Source organism: Pseudorca crassidens, chromosome 1, assembly GCF_039906515.1.
Source record: "Pseudorca crassidens isolate mPseCra1 chromosome 1, mPseCra1.hap1, whole genome shotgun sequence".
NCBI lineage: Eukaryota > Metazoa > Chordata > Mammalia > Artiodactyla > Delphinidae > Pseudorca > Pseudorca crassidens.
Genome location: NC_090296.1, coordinates 92,665,670 through 92,681,481, shown reverse-complemented (window position 1 = coordinate 92,681,481; position 15,812 = coordinate 92,665,670). Strand labels below are relative to the sequence as shown.

General features: G+C 38.9%; 2 protein-coding genes across 8 annotated transcripts in view; one reads left to right on the top strand and one right to left on the bottom strand.

Annotated features, from left to right (window-relative positions):
- Positions 1–15,812, top strand: part of FAM227B (family with sequence similarity 227 member B) — a 277,213-nt gene that overhangs the window by 254,069 nt on the left and 7,332 nt on the right. Inside the window, exons 14-16 of the mRNA XM_067746547.1 lie at positions 962–1,031; positions 3,889–4,038; positions 14,061–14,235. Of these exons, the coding sequence (XP_067602648.1) occupies positions 962–1,031; positions 3,889–4,005 (187 nt within the window). The 3' untranslated portion in view covers positions 4,006–4,038; positions 14,061–14,235. The remainder of the gene's footprint in view (positions 1–961; positions 1,032–3,888; positions 4,039–14,060; positions 14,236–15,812) is intronic.
- The window catches only part of GALK2 (galactokinase 2), a 139,251-nt gene continuing 127,430 nt past the window's right edge, over positions 3,992–15,812 (bottom strand). For 6 of the 7 annotated variants that reach the window (XM_067746466.1, XM_067746484.1, XM_067746460.1 and 3 more), the window contains one exon: positions 3,992–4,527. In XM_067746466.1, the coding sequence (XP_067602567.1) occupies positions 4,320–4,527 (208 nt within the window). In that variant the 3' untranslated portion in view covers positions 3,992–4,319. The remainder of the gene's footprint in view (positions 4,528–15,812) is intronic. The other variant, XM_067746499.1, reaches the window with a different exon arrangement.

Below are 15,812 nucleotides of genomic sequence, written 5' to 3'. Positions count from 1 at the left end.
CTCAGAGGTAGCCCTACTGGGTGCCCTCAGGGGACCCCTAGGCTAAATGCTAGAGAAACCTAGAGCAGGCCTTATAGGGGTTTAGCTAATCCAAAGTTCATGCTTCAGCAAAGTGTATTTGGAATTTTTAGAAAATTTCACTTCCTACAGAATTCACAGAATAATTTCAAATGTTTCACTTGAAAATCGCCAGTGAAATCAATAGTCTTATACCATTTTTCATTTTTCTTTCTCTCTTCTGTGTTTCCCTTGCTGTCTCTCCCTCGTCCCAAGTTCCTATCGTTCCTTGCCTGGCCTACCTCTGCTTCTGTCTTTATCTGTAGATCTCTGGAAAGTTTCCTGCTGCCTCCTCAATTCAGCTATTCAACTCCTTAAAAATATTTCTTGAATGAGTATGTGGTGACAGAAATCATGATAGATTCCTGGATCCCCACCCTTGATGAGCTTACAGTCTAGTAAGCGCCTCCCTCACCCTTTATCCTTTTCCGTCTCTCTTTCTCTCTCTCCCCCAGATATTTTCCAGGCCAGTCCCTTTTCCTGTTCCCTCCCCAGTGACTCATCTTAAAATCTGCACTGGAGCCCAGTGAGTGGAATTAGTTGAGGGAATACTTACTGTGTGAACCATCTCACTGAAGAGGATGCTTCACTGCTGGGATGCAGTGTCGCACAGTGGTTAGAATAGAGGGCGCAAGTCACACTGCTTGGGTTCAAATCCTTTATTACTTGCTAGCTGTATGACTGTGGACAGGCTAGTTAACCTATCTGTGCCTCTTTCCTCATCTGTAACATAGGATAATAATAGTACCTACTTCCTAAGATTGTTGTCAGTGTAACTGAATTAATATATGTAAAGTGGTGGCAAATGCCCAGCATATTAAACTCTTCGTAAATCGTGGCTCTTAGTTGGTGTCAGTATGAAAACAGTTAGTTTGGTTACCAATTTTCTTTCTTTCATGATTAGGCTCCAAGCAAAGGCTACCAAGAAACCTTATGAAGTTAAGAATGATTTTGAGAATTTCCTACAAAAACTGGTAAGTTTTTTTCTGAAAATAATTGAGAATTCTCTCTCTAGCTTCTCTTATATAGACTGGAAAATATTTAATAAGCAATGTATGGTTTCACATCCAAGTTACAGTGGCAGGATGGAATACATTCTTGTTATTTAATCATCCACATGCACATTTAGGGTAATCCCTCTCTCATGTATTAGTGACAACCTCATGCTCACTCATCCCCATCCCTTGCTCCTGACCAGAAGCATTTTATGCAACTGAAAACCTCCAAATGCAGAATTTCAAACTAACAGAAAATTATTGGTATTTGAAGTCATATTTTATTTCCCGTTAATAATTCAACAAAAATATATTGGATTCCAACTACTGTGTTAGATGAATGATTCTTGCCCTCAATTAACAGAAATGTAAGAAATGATAAGGTTCTAAACAGTACTCAAGTAAGAAAGAAAGAAAAGGAAGGACATGGTCCCATCATTCCAGTTTTCTTTGTCCCCTTCCCTTCTGCTCCACCTTAACTTACAGGCAGTCCTATTAAATCTAAAGGTCCTTCCTCCCTTCCAACAAGAAAGAACATGTAGAAAATAGTGTACAGTAAATCTGAAGATTGGACAATCTGAGGTAAGGAATAAGAGAGAGCTTTTCATTTTCAGCATGTCAGGCTTCCATGCAAAAATCTAGAGTAATCCTCATTGGCTACTGATGTAATGTCAAAAACAGGGGTCAAATAATCTAACCAAATTCCTATGAGCCAGAAAGGTAATGGAAAGGGGTAATATTGTTGGGTGTTTAATATTAAACAAATATTGGGTGTTTAATATTAAATAAATAGTACTACTCTTTATTCCACAAAAAAAATTATTTCTCCCATTTTTTCATGGTCTCTTTTAACTGCTACTGCTAGAGACATGGGTACAGAGAAATATTTATTTAATATAAGAAAACTGTGCAAGTGTACTGGTAAAGGGCAAGTGACCTCAGCTGGTAAATAGTAAATGGCCTGAGTCTTAGAGAAACTACAGGAGCCATGGACACCATAGCACACTGGAGAGTCTGTGCCTCAGTGAAACAAGGCAACTACTTCCTCACCTCTAGTTCATTGTGGCGCTGCAGGAATAGAGGCCAAAGTGTTATCAGATCTTCCACCATTTGTAATCCAGATTCTTCTGTAAAATTCCTGTTTAGGACTCAAGTTTTTAAATACCCCTAGAGGCCAAACTAAATAAATCTGCAGACCAGACGAGGCCTATGGTCTGCTGGTTTGCAACCCCTGGTCTAAATGCTGGACTTGGAGCTCTTCAAAAGCTGGCTCCAGCCAGTATAGCCAATCTTATTCTCCACTATATCCCAAGTCAAACCCTTCACTCCCACTGAGTCTTCCCAGCATATCATGTTTACCCATAATCATATACTTTGCTTATCTGCCATGCCTACTCCCCAGATTTCAAATTCTATTCATCCTTTAAGGCCCTGCTCAAATTCCGTCTTCTACATGAAGCTTTCTTCCAGTGGCCCTAGCCCCATCCTTTCCAGGCAAGTTCGAGATCTCTCATAATTTCTAGAATAACACTTGGTGATGGCTTCATTGGAAAATAGTTCTTTTCTTCAAGCCAGACAGCAAGACAGATATGGGAGTAGATTCTGGCTTAGAACGACTATGTCCTCCAAAGCAGAGTGTGCACTAGAAATTTTTACTTACCTATTTTGTAAAGAAGGTATCTCATGGTGAAAAATTTAAAGGCAAGTGCATTTTTTGGTTTTTTTCACAGTAATCCAGGCATCTTCAAAGAATTATCTATCAATTGACCACAGATCTTCTGTGGAAAATGGAAAGGTTTTAAAAAGCAAAGGATTATCATTTGAAATCAATTTTTAAAATTCAAAATTAACAAATTGGACTTAAGCTTTCTCAAGTACTTACCTTTCTGCTAAGAATGAAAATGCAGCAGAACTTTACTTTAGAATAGAATAATGGATTTCCTAGTACTTTATATGACTGCTGTCCTTTGAGAAATGTAACAACCAGCTTTGCCTCAGCTTCTCTGAAACTGAGATTCAAGATGATGATATCCAGGCTTTTTGCTCATTAATGTGCAACTCAATCATAGAATAATAGAAAATTGTGATAAACTTCTGGATAATTCATGCCACATGACTGCTGGTCTCTCAATTATCTGACTATGTCACAAAATGCTTTTCAGTCTAAATTTTCATATAATTCAGGAAAGCCTTCCCGTAGTCTATCCGTGAGAGAGAGCCACTCATTTACCATCACCACATGGCCAAACTTGCTGCCCATTTTGATAAACATATACAGGCACCCACCAATACCCCTACCCAATCCCAGAACCCACACTCAGCCTTTTCATAGTTTCACCCTCATGCCTCACACCTGCCCTACATTGGTCCACATATACAAACAAGTTTGCTAGACACACAACGAAGATGCAAGTCACAGATGGGTTTTCCTAGAATAGTAAACATGCCTCCTGGATTAGAGAGGCATTTGAGAAAAGGTAGTTTAGAGTGGGAAGAAAGTAAATTCCATGAACAAATTGAATTATCTGAATTAACATCCAGATAATTCTCTATGTCAATGTGAACAGAGATTAAAAACTTGAAGTGTCTTTTATCTAAGCTTCTCTATTATGACAGAGAAAGCTCAGGGCCAAAAGAATTGAAAGTGATTGTTTATATGATATCACATGGTTAAAAAAAAAATTAAATGAGCCTGGGATTTTCTTCCTAAATCCATCTTTTGGAAAAAAAAAAATTTAAGTGATCCTCCTCATCTTGATAACTGGGAGAATCTCACTTTCAAGTATACCGTATCCAGGAAAATCTGTGAATCCTTAACAACGTATTATTTTAATAGCGTTCTGAAGCCCGAACTGAGAGAAAACTTCTGGCATCACTATCATCATCAACAACAGAAGACTTCAACCTTGAGGAAGAAGAATGCCAAGAGAAACCAGAAATAAACTGTATTTAAGAATGTATGTTTAATTCAAGTACAATCCATGAGGTCAGTATTGATGGTCTTTTACCATTTGTTTTTAAAAATCTTGAAATCAATACATCCAGTAAATTATCTTAAGAGATCTGGCCAAGCATAATTTTGGCTCTTATTGGTAGAAAACATATTTTAAGATGGAAAAATAATCATTATGAAGCATAGGGAGCTTTCAACCATTTCTTTCGAAATACATCTTGATAATAGCAACCATTCATCATAATACAAAACAGAAAGAGGATTAATTTGCTGTGGCATAGAAGTCCTGCCAGTTCCTAAATGCTCTAAATAGTTCAGGCCTCAAGGAAAACCAAAGCTCCACCTCCAGGTTTGGTAGCAAACAAACTCTGCTTCTCAGGCACTAAGCTTCGATTGCTCCTCTGGTAATAAGCTTCGTGCACATTTGCTAGGAAGCTGGACAGCTTGTCAGCAGGTACTATCGATACTGTGCAGCCTCCCCATCCTGCTCCCGTAAGTCGTGATCCTTGAGCCCCAAATTTCCTAAAACAATGAGAAAAAAAATTAGAACCTGAAAATGAAAATGAGAGTGATTTTCTTGGTGCTATAGAACAGACAGCATCTCCAAGAACTAAGAAGAGATTATGTGGTGTGTTTTGTGGGGTTTTTTTTTCAGTACTGTCAAACATTTTAGGACATTAAGAAATTTATACTATTGTTTGAAGGTGATTTGAAATTTAATTGTATCTAAAACTAGCCCCCAGTTTTGGCTCTTAAGTAGTAAAAGTCAGTAGTACTCCTGTTTCGTAAGGGCTGGCAATAACCTACTGTAGTATTGATTCCATAAAGCCACCACTTGAAGAGTTGTATAGCAAGCCTATAGATGATCAGGAAGAGGGAGTAAAAAGAAAACAGGCAATGGACATGATCAACATGATGAAACAGAAGGTTGCTCCATATGAGGGCAAATCAAAATTTAAAGTGCAAGTCTTACATATACAAGTGAGAGCTTCCTCTGGTGGCTATTTAAACTGCATTCAGTCCCCTAGAACAGATAGCCTAGATTTGTGCTGAATAAATTTATCAACAAAGAATGTGTTACTAAACTCTAAATTAGTTCGTCTGTTCAATCTCTAAAGGGAAATTATGCAGACCTTTCCACAAAGAGGATAGTGGCTTCTGCAGGTCCATCCCCGTTTTCCCTGCACCTTCAGGAGCTGGCTGGTCTGACAAATGGACTCGGAATTTATCATCAGACAAAACGTGTGATTGAGATGGAAACTACTATATAAGCCACCACACAGCAAGAGGTAATTTTAGTCACCATAAACCAGGCACAGTTTCAAACCTTGGACAAAAGTGAAAGGCCCTACACACAGTACAAGGATCACTCATCTTTAAAACATGCAATTTATCCTGACAATAAAAGTGAATGTATCAACAGGAAGACACTGGAACTCACCAAAAAAGATACCCCACATCCAAAGACAAAGGAGAGGCCACAATGAGACGGTACGAGGGGCGCAATCACAGTAAAATCAAATCCCATAACTGCTGGGTGGGTGACTCACAAACCAGAGAACACTTATACCACAGAAGTCCACCCACTGGAGTGAAGGTTCTGAGCCCCACGTCAGGCTTCCCAACCTGGGGGTCTGGCAACGGGAGGAGGAATTCCTAGAGAATCAGACTTCAAAGGTTAGTGGGATTTGACTGCAGGACTTCGACAGGACTGGGGGAAACAGAGACTCCATTCTTTGAGGGCACACAAAAAGTAGTGTGTCCATCAGGACCCAGGGGAAGGAGCAGTGACCCCGTAGGAGACTGAATCAGACCTACCTGCTAGTGTTGGAGGGTCTCCTGCAGAGGTGGGGGGTGGCTGTGTCTCACCGTGAGGACAAGGACACTGGCAGCATAAGTTCTGGGAAGTACTCCTTGGTGTGAGCCCTCCCAGGGTCCACCATTAGCCCCACCAAAGAGCCCGGGTAGGCTCCAGTGTTGGGTCGCCTCAGGCCAAACAACGAACAGGGAGAAAACCCAGCCCCACCCATCAGCAGACAAGCAGATTAAAGTTTTACTGAGCTCTTCCCCAGAGCAACAGCCAGCTCTACCCACCACCAGTCCCTCCCATCAGGAAACTTGCACAAGCCTCTTAGATAGCCACATCCACCAGAGGGCAGACAGCAGAAGCAAGAAGAACTATAATCCTGCAGCCTGTGGAACAAAAACCACATTCACATAAAAATAGACAAGATGAAAAGGCAGAGGGCTATGTACCAGATGAAGGAACAAGATGAAACCCCAGAAAAACAACTAAATGAAGTGGAGATAGGCAACCTTCCAGAAAAAGAATTCAGAATAATGATTGATAGTGAAGATGATCCAGGACCTCGGAAAAAGAATGGAGGCAAAGATCTAGAAGATGCAAGAAATGCTTAACAAAGACCTAGAAGAATTAAAGAACAACCAAACAGAGATGAACAATACAATAACTAAAATGAAAAGTACACTAGAAGGAATTAATAGCAGAATAACTGAGGCAGAAGAATAGATAAGTGACCTGGAAGATGGAATGGTGAAATTCACTGCTGTGGAACAGAATAAAGGAAAAAGAATGAAAAGAAATGAAGACAGCCTAAGAGACCTCTGGGACAACATTAAATGCAACAACATTCGCATTATAGGGGTCCCAGAAGGAGAAGAGCGAGACGAACAGAGAAACTACTTGAAGAGATTATAGTCGAAAACTTCCCTAACATGGGAAAGGAAATAGCCACCCAAGTCCAGGTAGCACAGAGAGTCCCATACAGGATAAAGCCAAGGAGAAGCAGCCAAGACACATAGTAATCAAATTAGCAAAAATTAAAGACAAAGAAAAATTACTGGAAGTAGCAAGGGAAAAACAACAAATAACATACAAGGGAACACCCATAAGGTTAACAGCTGATTTATCAGCAGAAACTACAAGCCAGAAGGGAGTGACATGATATAATTTAATTAAAGTGATGAAAGGGAAGAACCTACAAAAAGGATTACTCTACCCAGCAAGGATCTCATTCATATTCGATGGAGAAATCAAAAGCTTTACAAACAAACAAAAGCTAAGAAAATTCAGCACCACCATACCAGCTCTACAACAATTGATAAGGAACTTCTGTAAGTGGGAAACACAGGAAAAGGACCTACAAAAACAAACCCAAAACAATTAAGAAAATGGTAATAGGAACAGACATATCAATAATTACCTTAAACGTGAATGGATTAAATGCTCCAACCAAAAGACGCAGTCTTGCTGAATGGATACAAAAACATGATCCATATATATGCTGTCTACAAGAGACCCACTTCAGACCTAGGGACACATACAGACTGAAAGTGAGGGGATGGAAAAAGATAATCCATGCAAATGGAAATCAAAAGAAAGCTGAAGTAGCTATACTCATACCAGATAAAATAGACTTTAAAGAATGTTACACGAGACAAGAAAGGACACTACATAATGATCAAGGGATCAATCCAAGAAGAAGATATAACAATAATAAATATACATGCACCCAACATAGGAGCACCTCAACATATAAGGCAACTGCTAACAGCTATAAAAGAGGAAATTGACAGTAACACAGTAATAGTGGGGGATACTAACACCTCACTTACACCAATGGACTGATCATCCAAACAGAAAATTAATAAGGAAACACAAGCTTTAGATGACACAACAGACCAGATAGATTTAATTGATATTTATAGGACATTCCATCCAGAAACAGCAGATTACACTTTCTTCTCAAGTGCGCACAGAACATTCTCCAGGATAGATCACATCTTAGGTCACAAACCAAGCCTCAGTAAATTTAAGAAAATTGAAGTTATATCAAGTATCTTTTCTGACCACAACACTATGAGATTAGAAATCAATTACTGGGGAAAAAAATGTGAAAAACAGAAACACATAGAGGCTAAACAATACGTTACTAAATAACCAAGAGATCACTGAAGAAATCAAAGAGGAAATCAAAATATACCTAGAGACAAATGACAATGAAAACATGACAATCCAAAACCTATGGGATGCAGCAAAAGCAGTTCTAAGAAGGAAGTTTATAGCTATACAGTCCTACTTCAAGAAACAACAAACAGGGCTTCCCTGGTGGCACAGTGTTTGAGAGTCCGCCTGCCAATGCAGGGGACATGGGTTCGTGCCCAGGTCTGGGAAGATCCCACATACTGTGGAGCAGCTGGGCCCGTGAGCCATGGCCACTGAGCCTGTGCGTCCGGAGCCTGTGCTCCGCAACAGGAGAGGCCACAAGAGTGACAGGCCCACGTACCACAAAAAAAAAAAAAAAAAGAAGAAACATCTCAAACAATCTAACCTTACACCTAAGAGAACTAGAGAAAAAAGAACAAACAAAACCCAAAGTTACTAGAAGGAAAGAAATCATAAAGGTCAGAGCAGAAATAAATGAAATAGAAACAAAGAAGACAATAGCAAAGTTCAATAAAACTAAAGGCTGGTTCTTTGAGAAGATAAACAAAATTGATAAACCATAGCCAGACTCATCAAGAAAAAGAGGAAGAGGACTCAAATCAATAAAAGTAGAAATGATAAAGGAGAAGTTACAACAGACACAGCAGAAATACAAAGAATCCTAAGAGACTACTGCAAGCAACTCTAGGCCAATAAAATGGACAACCTGAAAGAAATGGACAAATTCTTAGAAAGGTATAAACTTCCAAGACTGAACCAGGAAGAAATAGAAAATATGACCAGACAAATCACAAGTAATGAAATTGAAACTGTGATTAAAAATCTTCCAACAAACAAAAGTCCAGGACCAGATGGCTTCACAGGCGAATTCTATCAATCAGACATTTAGAGAAGAGCTAACACCCATCCTTCTCAAACTGTTCCAAAAAATTGCAGAGGAAGGAACACTCCCAAACTCATTCTATGAGGCCACCATCACCCTGATACCAAAACCAGACAAAGATACTACAAAAATAGAAAATTACAGACCAATATCACTGATGAATATAGATGCAAAAATCCTCAACAAAATACTAGCAAACAGAATCCAACAACACATTAAAAGGATCATACACCATGATCAAGTGGGATTTATCCCAGGGATGCAAGGATTCTTCAATATACATAAATCAATCAATGTGATAAACCATATTAACAAATTGAAGAATAAAACCCATATGATCATCTCAATAGATGCAGAAAAAGCTTTTGACAAGATCCAACACCCATTTATGATAAAAACTCTCCAGAAAGTGGGCATAGAGGGAACCTACCTCAACATAATAAAGGCCATATACGACAGACCCACAGCAAACATCATTCTCAATGGTGAAAACTGAAAGCATTTCCTCTAAGATCAGGAACAAGACAAGGATGTCCACTCTCGCCACTATTATTCAACATAGTTTTGGAAGTCCTATCCACGGCAATCAGAGAAGAAAAAGAAATAAAAGCAATACAAATTGGAAAAGAAGAAGTAAAACTGTCACTGTTTGCAGATGACATGATATTATACATAGAGAATCCTAAAGATGTAACCAGAAAACTACTAGAGCTAATCAATGAATTTGGTAAATTTGCGGGATACAAAATTAATGCATTCCTATAGACTAATGATGAAATCTCTTGCATTCCTATAGACTAATGATGAAAAATCTGAAAGAGAAATGAAGGAAACACTCCCATTTACCACTGCAACAAAAAAGAATAAAATACCTAGGAATAAACCTACCTAGGGAAACAAAAGGCCTGTATGCAGAAAACTTAAGACACTGATGAAAGAAATTAAAGATGAAACAAACAGATGTAGAGATATACAGTGTTCTTGGATTGGATGAATCAATATTGTGAAAAAGACTATACTACCCAAAGCAATCTACAGATTCAATGCAATCCCTATCAAATTACAAATGGCATGTTTTACAGAACTAGAACAAAAAATCTTAAAATTTCTATGGAGACACAAAAGACCCCGAACAGCCAAAGTGGTCTTGAGGGGAAAATACGGAGCTGAAGGAATCAGGCTCCCAGTCTTCAGACTATACTATGAAGCTACAGTAATCAAGACCGTATGGTACTGGCCCAAAAACAGAAATATACATCAATGGAACAAGATAGAAAGCCCAGAGATAAACCCACGCACCTATGGTCAACTAATCTATGACAAAGGAGGCAAGGATATACAACGGAGAAAAGACAGTCTCTTCAATAAGTGGTGCTGGGAGAACTGGACAGCTACATGTAAAAGGATGAAATTAGAATACTCCCTTAACACCATACACAAAAATAAACTCAAAATGGATTAGAGAACTAAATGTAAGACTGGACACTATAAAACTCCTAGAGGAAAACATAGAAAGAACACTCTGACATAAATCAGAGCAAGATCTTTTTTGATCCACCTCCTACAGTAATGGAAATAAAAACAAAAGTAAACAAATGGGACCTAATGAAACTTAAAAGCTTTTGCGCAGCAAAGGAAACCATAAACAAGACAAAAAGACAACCCTCAGAATGGGAGAAAATATTTGCAAATGAATCAATGGACAAAGGATTAATCTCCAAAATATATAAACAGCTCATGCAGCTCAATATTAAAAAAACAAACAACCCAATCCAAAAATGGGCAGAAGACATAAATAGACATTTCTCCAAAAAAGACACACAGATGGCCAAGAAGCACATGAAAAGCTGCTCAACATCACTAATTATTAGAGAAATGCAAATCAAAAAACTACAATGAGGTTATCGCCTCACACCAGTTAGAATGGGCATCATCAGGAAATCTACAAACAACAAATGCTGCAGAGGGTGTGGAGAAAAGGGAACCCTGTTGCACTGCTGGTGGGAATGTAAATTGATACAGCTACTATGGAGAACAGTATGGAGGTTCCTTAAAAAACTAAAAATAGAATTACCCTATGACCCAGCAATCCCACTACTGGGCATATACCCTGAGAAAACCATAATTCAAAAGAGACATGTACCCCAATGTTCACTGCAGCACTATTTACAATAGCCAGGACATGGAAGCAACCTAAATGCCCATGGATAGATGAATGGATAAAGAAGATGTGGTACATATATACAATGGAATATTACTCAGCCATAAAGAAACGAAATTGGGTCATTTGTAGAGACGTGGATGGATCTAGAGACTGTCATACAGAGTGAAGTAAGTCAGAAAGAGAAAAACAAATATCGTATATTAACGCATATATGTGGAACCTAGAAAAATGGTACAGATGAACTGGTTTGCAGGGCAGAAGTTGAGACACAGATGCAGAGAACAAATGTATGGACACCAAGGTGGAAAGTGGCAGGGGGGTGGTAGGGGTGGTGTGCTGAATTGGGAGATTGGGATTGACATGTATACACTGATGTGTATAAAATTGATGACTAATAAGAACCTGCAGTATAAAAAAATAAATAAAATTCAAAAAAAAGTTAACATGTACTTCCAATTCTTCCTAATAAAATTTACTCCAAATTAATAGCAGATTTAAAACTCCATAATTAATTTAGCACAATTTTGTCCCTTTTTTCCATCTAAATGAGGTACTTTATTTCCTGGAAAATATCAGTAGAATATTACTGCTACTCTGCGACATCAGAATTACTGCACATCAGTAATTCATTTTCCCCCCAACGATTTTCTCTATTGATTTTTTCATCATCTGTTTTATTCAATAAAATATGTTTTTCATATGAAAGTAGATGTTTAAGGAAGAAAACAAAAATGCTTGCAAACAAATAAAGGTTACTCATCTCTTCCTGCCCTTCAAACATTCAGCTTATGGCCCAGTAGCTGAACTGAGCCCAAACTCCTATGGTCCAGGCTGAAAAGTTTCTCTGACCCTGGGATTCTAGGATTATCATGAGTTCCTAGGCTGGCAAGGGGCTAGTTTGTAATTTAGTACAATTTAAAAAAACAAAAAAAAACAAAAAACTGTCATGCAGCCATGTCAAACTATCTCTTCTTGTGGAAAATGCTGAGAAAAACGGAGGTGTCACTGAAGTATCTCTGAAAGACACTAAAATCTGGGCATCAAAGCTAACATGGCATGGTTTAGAGAAGAACAGTATGCCCTCTTACTTGATTTTCTAAGACCCAAACTATGCCATTTTTCTGGACTCAAGTCAACCAGGTCTCTTATGGTCTTCAATGAACTTCTAGGCATATTTTCTTACACTTTCTCATTTGTACTGTTTTTGAAAACTGTGGTTTCAAAATTGAACCTAAAGCAAACTCAAAGTGTTTCTAACTGGCTGCAAAACCCATAGGAATTGTGCCAGGAGGCCTAGTTTCCTGACTGTCCTGCCAGTTTCCTGAGGGCAGACACTAGAAATCCTTCTAGGTAAATATATTATTCACTTTTAAGTCTCCAGAGCTGTTATGTCACCACCCTGCCTGCTACAAATGAAAATGAACTGGATTGCATCAACCACATGGTCTGAAATCATCAGGGCTCAAATTTCCCCAATAGAGAACAATAAGTGCTATTATAAATAGTCCTCTGCCCCTGAGTAAGTGGCACTTGTGATCACAAATCGGGGGCTCCCCCAGCAGCTGGTCAGCAGCCTGCCCAGCTATACACATTCACAAAGGCAGAAAGATCCTGGCTGCAGTGTGCCCCACTGGTGCTTAACATGCCCTTTGGTACGTGCCACAGAAATTGCGAGAGAGAGCCAGAAGTTAGGAAACCAATAAGCTATAAATTAAGAAAGAAAAATAGGTGAGCTAAGAGTGTTCACTGAACTTTTCACATTTGCATTTTTTTCCTAGGAGAACAGTAAGGCATTAAAAATACAGCTCCTGAGCTATTGCACATCAGAGAGGCAACACAAAAGTTATGAAAACCAAACCCCTAAAATCCCAAATATCAATTTGATGATTGTGGTCACTTGATTGGGAATAACCTGGAAGGGTTGGTCAAAACATCAAAAGCAGCCTCAGCCTTATAAAGCATGATCTACAAAACAAAGGCTAGAGCAGACAAGAGATGGAGATTATAAGGAATGTTCCCTTTGATCCTTTTTATCACTGAAAAGTGTATTCCTATAACTAACTTTCCAGGCACCTAAGTATAGCCTGAGTAAAACTTCCTGCTTTTAAATGAACTGAGTTGACCATAAAGCACTTACTAAGGTAAGGCACAGATCAAAGGTGGTGTTGAGCGGGGAGAGGGGAGAGATCCAGTAAGACCCAACTCTGCCACAAATCGCGAAGAGGGAAAGCAAGGAATTGTGCCTTGTATTTTAATTCAATTTTATTTATTTCAAGATAAATATTGATATATTATACAAATGGATATCAAATTATTTCAGAAAATCTTGAATTTAGGGACAGGTTATTATCTATCTCTCTAATTTCAGGCCAGCATAATTCCAGGCATTTTGTACATTCTAATAAGTGGCTGCTGGATCATTATATTTGTTTTAAAATATGAAAATGTATACTTACTGTTTATTTTTAATTAAATTAATGCTAAAAACTTCAATTATGTGAAACAAAGTAAAATAATAAAGGAAAATGATGATGCTTGCCCAGTTATAAAATAACTCTTAAATGCACAAAATGTAAATTGTAAGAAATGGCTAAATTTTAAAGAAAAATATATTGAGTAATATAAAACACTTTTGAAAGCATATATATATATGCAGTCAGTAATGTACTCTTTTTCTGGAAAGACTTCTAGCTTCTGCTCTAAGCCTAGAATTTTCCAATTAGAGTCTCAGGAAAACACAGCTTCCAGAACAATTTCTATGATTTTTACAGCCAGATTAGAAACACTTTCAGATTACTTTAGATTCAAGAAACCACAGGCTTCAAATACTGTTCGAATGAGAAAGTATAAGAAAATATAACTGCATGTCTATTTTAGAAATTTAAGCCACATATGTCATTGAAGACCAGTTGGTTTGGTTCCAGCAAATGGCATACATACTGGGGGGGGAGGGGCAGCGGGACAATAAATAGAAGACAGAAGCCCAAAGACCAGCGGGCCCCTAAGGCAGCTGAAATGGCTCTCTCCCTTTTTCTTGACAGAGTGTCAGATTAGCCCATAAGAGCATGAGGAGAAGAGCACACACATGTGGATTTGCACTTCATTCTTCCCCATTCCGACCTGCTGAGGAGAATGACTGCAAGAGGCCGAGCAGCATGGCCAGCCATGGAATAAAACTGTGGGAAGACTTCTGAGGAAGACAGCAAATTAACTTTGGTAACCTTTGTTGGTCTATTAAAATTTGTCATTTATCTTTCTTAATAGCTTGGGCAATAATGCAGCAATGAGTCCTCTCTAATTCCATCAAGTGTCAAAACGAAGATAAAGGCCATTAACTATTTTTTCTTAAGTATAACCAGGGAAACCGTTAAAGAATGAGCTGTTTCACATATAATTGACTTGGTTTCAAAATTGTTTTGTGTTCCTCAGTAAATCCTACTTTAAAATTTAGCCATTTCTTAAAATTTACATTTAGTTCATTTAAAAGAAGTATTTTATAACTGGGCAAGCTTCATCTATTTCCTTCATTATTAAACTTTATTTCACATAATTGAGATTTTCTAACATTAATTAAAAAATAAAAAAAGCAGTCTAACTGTGTAAGTATAGTTTCCTTCTCCCTCCCTGGCCCTTTCTTTGGATTCTAAACTGATTTTCTCTTGAAGAGCAACGAAAGGCTCAGCTGAAAAAATGCAAGCCTTGGTGATCTCTTCTACGCTTTTTCCCCCCTTCTCTCTACTTGGGTCATAAAGTAGCTTCCTATACGTTGTCCTATAGACAAGCTACCTAGAGACGCCTTTTGAATATGGTCTAGCTCAGATCACATTAACACTTGTAGATAGAGCCCTGAGTATTGTAGGCATCGAATCCTTCATTCACTCAATCAATTAGTTGTTTTCTCAAGCAAATAGTTTCCAAGCAGGCCTTCAGAAAAACTAAAGGAATTTGAAGTGCCACAAGTGGGCCAGGGAGCGTGATCTAAAGAGGGTCTTTGGGGACTTCCCTGATGGCGCAGTGGTTAACAATCCACCTGCCAATGCAGGGGACACGGGTTCAAGCCCTCGTCTGGGAAGATCCCACATGCCGCAGAGCAACTAAGCCCGTGCACCACAACTACTGAGCCTGTGCTCTAGAGCCCATGAGCCACAACTACTGAGCCCGTGTGACACAACTACTGAAGCCCACATGCCTAGAGCCCGTGCTCCGCAACAAAGAGTAGCCCCTGCTCGCTGCAACTAGAGAAAGCCCACATTCAGCAACGAAGACCCAATGCAGCCTAAATAAATAAATTTATAAAAAAATAAAGAGCGTCTTTGGTGGTGCTCCTCCTTGAAGCCTCTTCAGCTTCCCTCCTCCCTTTTGTGGTCTACCCAAGGCAACCAAACTTCTCAGGCTGCCCAGTCTTAGTCACAACTTGCCCACTGGTGTTAACTTTTCTTTAAGGGGACAGGGAAGTGTGGAGGTGGTGGTGATTCTTATGCAAAACAACACTCTACCAGAGGTTGAGTTTATGGCACAGTGGCCCACACCAGGCCTTGCCAGGGTCCTTCCCCTCCACCACGTGCCTGGCCCACTGAGATAGTCATAAAGCTTCAGAAGGAACTAGGGCTTAAAAGTGTTGCCATTTTTCATTTAAACCTCTCCCCGCATTTACCATTTACTACTCTCCTACTGTCTTTCTCTCCCCGGTTTTTAACCATTCTGTTTTACCACTATCTTGCATTCTTCTGCATTCCTCCTTTTTCTCCCCATACATCCACACAAAAGAAAGTGCCAGACCTTTTGAAAATGGA